This window comes from Cupressus sempervirens, chromosome 2, assembly GCF_028749045.1.
Source record: "Cupressus sempervirens isolate cs-2001-9-10 chromosome 2, ASM2874904v1, whole genome shotgun sequence".
Classification (NCBI taxonomy): domain Eukaryota; kingdom Viridiplantae; phylum Streptophyta; class Pinopsida; order Cupressales; family Cupressaceae; genus Cupressus; species Cupressus sempervirens.
In genome coordinates, this window is record NC_143119.1 from 208582972 (window position 1) to 208587019 (window position 4048).

At 29.8% G+C, this 4048-nt stretch overlaps 1 protein-coding gene across 1 annotated transcript; it reads left to right on the forward strand.

The window, feature by feature from the left end:
• Positions 1–236: 236 nt before the first annotated feature.
• Positions 237–2913, forward strand: LOC149571778 (MYB-like transcription factor EOBI). Its single transcript, XM_089813174.1, has 3 exons — positions 237–529; positions 1760–1889; positions 2314–2913. The coding sequence occupies exons 1-3, from the start codon at positions 406–408 to the stop codon at positions 2759–2761; spliced, it is 702 nt and encodes a 233-aa protein (XP_089669300.1). The 5' UTR covers positions 237–405; the 3' UTR covers positions 2762–2913.
• The last annotated feature ends 1135 nt before the right edge of the window (positions 2914–4048 follow it).

Sequence of the window (4048 nt, forward strand, 5' to 3'; positions counted from 1 at the left end):
AAATGTAAGAGACACTACATAGATAAACGCCTCCTCTACCGTGGCATATTGACATGCCTTTGATCTCTCTATCATTCGTTCCACCTGTTATGCCATGTGCAAAACTGACCTTCAACTTTAATCCCAAATTATATATTATATTATATTGATTGACCTTTTTAACATACATGTGGACTTTGTGAATCATAATAGCCAATTTATTATACTATAAATGTAGATAGGCAGTCACTCGTTCACACGGTACAAAATCAATAAAGCGATGTTGGAATTGAAGACTACAAGACATGGTGCACTATTTATTAAGAGACATATAGTTTTTTCAGATCAATAAAAAGTGTTCACAATAGATTGTTTCTTTTCTTACAGAGGAAGATTAAGTTAAGTGCATCAACTAGTATAGTCAATATGCATAACCAGGAAGAGGAGCAGATAAGAAAAGGACCATGGACTGTTGAAGAGGATTTGCAACTTATTAACCATGTTGCTTACTATGGTGAAGGCAGATGGGATTTTGCAGCCAAAACTGCAGGTGATATCCAAGGCTTTAAAATATTAGATTTCTAACTTGTGGTTTTCTTGAAACTCTTTCATGATCCAGTTTATCTACCAGGACTTAGATTTACAATTTTTTTCATTTATCTGCTTGCAACAAAATTTATTGGGGAGAGATGGATGTGATTCATTGTTTGCATAATGAGAATTAGAATTAATATCTCATTAACACTTCTGTTTGCTATCTGTGATACTTTTTAGTTTAAACTATGTTATATTTATGGATGTTTTAGAACACATTTAATGATATTACAATAAGAGATGAGAAGATTGTGTTTTTTAAAATGATGGATCACTATTTTATAGAGTCCACATGAATTAACTTTCAATATTGAGGAAGATTTCAAGAGTCTCAAAAACATAATCAAGATTGTCATTTCGACATTTAGAATTGATTATCTCTTTGTGATGATGGATACCATGATCTAAAACATGCATTGTTAAAACTAAAAGCTATCATATAGATTATGGGAAAATTGTGCAAACTAGTTTTGAATATGGTTTCGAAACTATTTCAAAAATACTAAGACAGCTTTAATAGAATCTCAAGAACATAATAAGAATTCTTATTTGGATTTGGATATCTAGAAATGGGGGAAGGTAGTTTTATATGTAATAGAGCTTTGTAATAGTAAATATAGAGATCATTTCATTCAAAGTGATAGATTGGGTAAGGTAGTGGGTGATTGGAGCTTTCGAGGCCAACAGAACCCTCGCCATTTAATATTTTTGCAATTTCTTTTGATTCTTCTTATTATAATAGAGGTGATCATAAATATTCAGAAATAAAAAGTTATCAATATACAATAATTCATTTATTATCAATATTGTTTCGAAATTATCTTCAATCAAAATTATTATTAGAATATTTAACATTGGAGAGAAAGTATTTATAAATTTGAATGAGGACTGTTGCATAGTGTTTCATTCAATTTAACCCACTGGGTATTCTCCAATTCTCACGTTAAGAGAAAAGAAATGGATGATTTATGCATTCCATGTCAATGGATCTCTTCAAGTATAGCTGGTATAAGAGAGAAAAACAATTAAGAAACATTCATTTTATTTTGATTGGTAAGAGGTTGAATTCGAGTAGATTAAAATTCAAGATCTTTTAGATAAGAGACACAATTTATCATTGTGTTATAAGCTCTTGTATAAAATCATTCATTTTATTGAAAAATGATTGATAAATTTAATTTTCCAGGATTAAAAAGAAACGGTAAGAGTTGCAGGATGAGATGGGTAAATTATCTACGTCCAGACCTCAAGAGAGGCAATATTACTCCACAAGAGGAGCATTTGATTGTGGAACTTCAAAGCCGGTGGGGTAACAGGTTAGAAACAAGTTTTATTTTTTAAGTAATCATTGCCTAAGCTTATAGATTATTACAAGTCCGATACAATTTTAATGGGTAATGAAATATTAATAATTTTGATTGTATGGGATTCAAATTGTTAGAATTTTAAGTTATTCTTTTTGATTTAGGGGTTTTTGTTTTATAATTAATAATATAAGCTTTGATATGCATTTTTTATTTTTGTTTTAAGATTTTGAAAATATTAAAAATAAATATAATAAGACAAATATTATTTATTTATCGTTGATTTGTCATTATTCAATGAAGTTGTTATAATCTCTCGAATTTAAAGAATGATTCATTTATCGATATAATTTTAATCCTAAATCATTTTATTTTATTGTTAGATTTCTTTTATTTATTTCACAAAAACACTTACTTTGATCTCACTACATTACAGGTGGTCTCTGATTGCTAGGCGTTTACCGGGCAGGACAGACAATGAGATAAAAAACTACTGGAGAACAAGGCTTAAACGAAGAATTCATAGGCAATATAATGAAAATCAATCTTCCAAATGTAGTGCACATTCTTCTTTTAATCCAAATCCATTTTTGCAGCCAACCAGTGGACTAGAATTTCATGGGGATCCAGTGGCACATGTTAATGAGCAGCCCAATCTAACGGTCAACAAGAATATTGTGATTGATTTTCATGAAGAGATGGCAAAGCAGGAAAGCATTGATTCAATTAGAGTTTCAAATGAGATAAACAACTTAGAGGAATGCAGTGCGTTTGTTGAGGGCATGACAATGCCTTACGAGGTGGGGTCTTATGAAGCCATGTTATCTGAGTTATATGGGCATGTTACTCAAGGAGGAGCACTGTCTCTATTCAATGGATTTTAAGTGTCCTGATAGGAGTGTCTCATATATTCAAAACTTTAGTTTCAATGCCGTGTACATACAAAGCTTGGTTGACTTGACTTGATCTGCACTTGGGTTCACTTCTCATAACATTGTATCTAGTCCAATGGAATTATAAAGACTTATATTGAAAATGGTATTGGTCGAGATTTTACTTAACAAGTAGTAGGTAACGATTAGTATGTAGAGTTTGTTTTGCAATAAAAAATAATTATTGATATGATTGAAGTAGAATGTATTGTATTATTTGGATATTATATTTTATTTATTGAATCTAATATCTATCACTTTTCTTTAGAAGATTTACTATTGAGATGTTTGGGAATTAAAATGTAATGAATGTAAAGTTTTTATATAATAATGGGGATGGTTTTGATTTGCATTGATATGAGTTGACATTTGTTATGTTCATGTTCTTTTGTGTTTGAAATGTTAAATAAATGATGAATATCATTAGCATTATTTTAGTACATATTTAAAATTGAATGCTTTATAATCATTTAATCTTGATGAAAAACGATGAATAAGTGATTTTTGTAAATGACTATCGTTGTTTGTAGGAAAGTTATATTGATGCTATTGGAGAATATGTTGATTTGACAATTGTACATACAATTTTCATCATTTGGGAGTTATGAAGAGAAGTCTCAATTTCATTCTAATATCCCATCCTAGGTTCATGGTACATGAGGACTTGCTAGCACTCATTGAGAGTTGGTTTTGACTTCCAATTTGACCCAACCACTCTAGTATGCATCTTACTTCTACAATGAGTGGTAGGTCAACTTTGGGCTCTCCAATTGTGTCATTTTTCTTTTCTCTTACATTCCAAAATTCTACATAATTTATTCATTTTTATTGATGTTATGAAGGATCAATACATCACTTTCTCATGATTGATGAGTTGCAAAATAGTTGGAGGTATGCTTACAACTTATCATTTAAAAGAGTTTAAAATATCAATTATCATACTTACCAATTACCATATGTATGTTTTAAAATTAATTGCCACAACATTTGATGGGATGAGAAGCCCATAGAAATTCTTTACCACTTGTAATATCTTAACCAATGATTTTGTGTAGTTTTCAATAGAAGTTGATACCTTTATTCTAAAAAAATAACCTTCATGAGGGAAAATAATCCATTCATGCAATATTTTTTTTTTTCTACATAGACATAATTTTATAATAAGTTTGTTTAATTTTATGATGAGTGTAGAATTTTGATGGGTTGTCCTAATAAATAGTTCTTCGTCTTCATAATTTC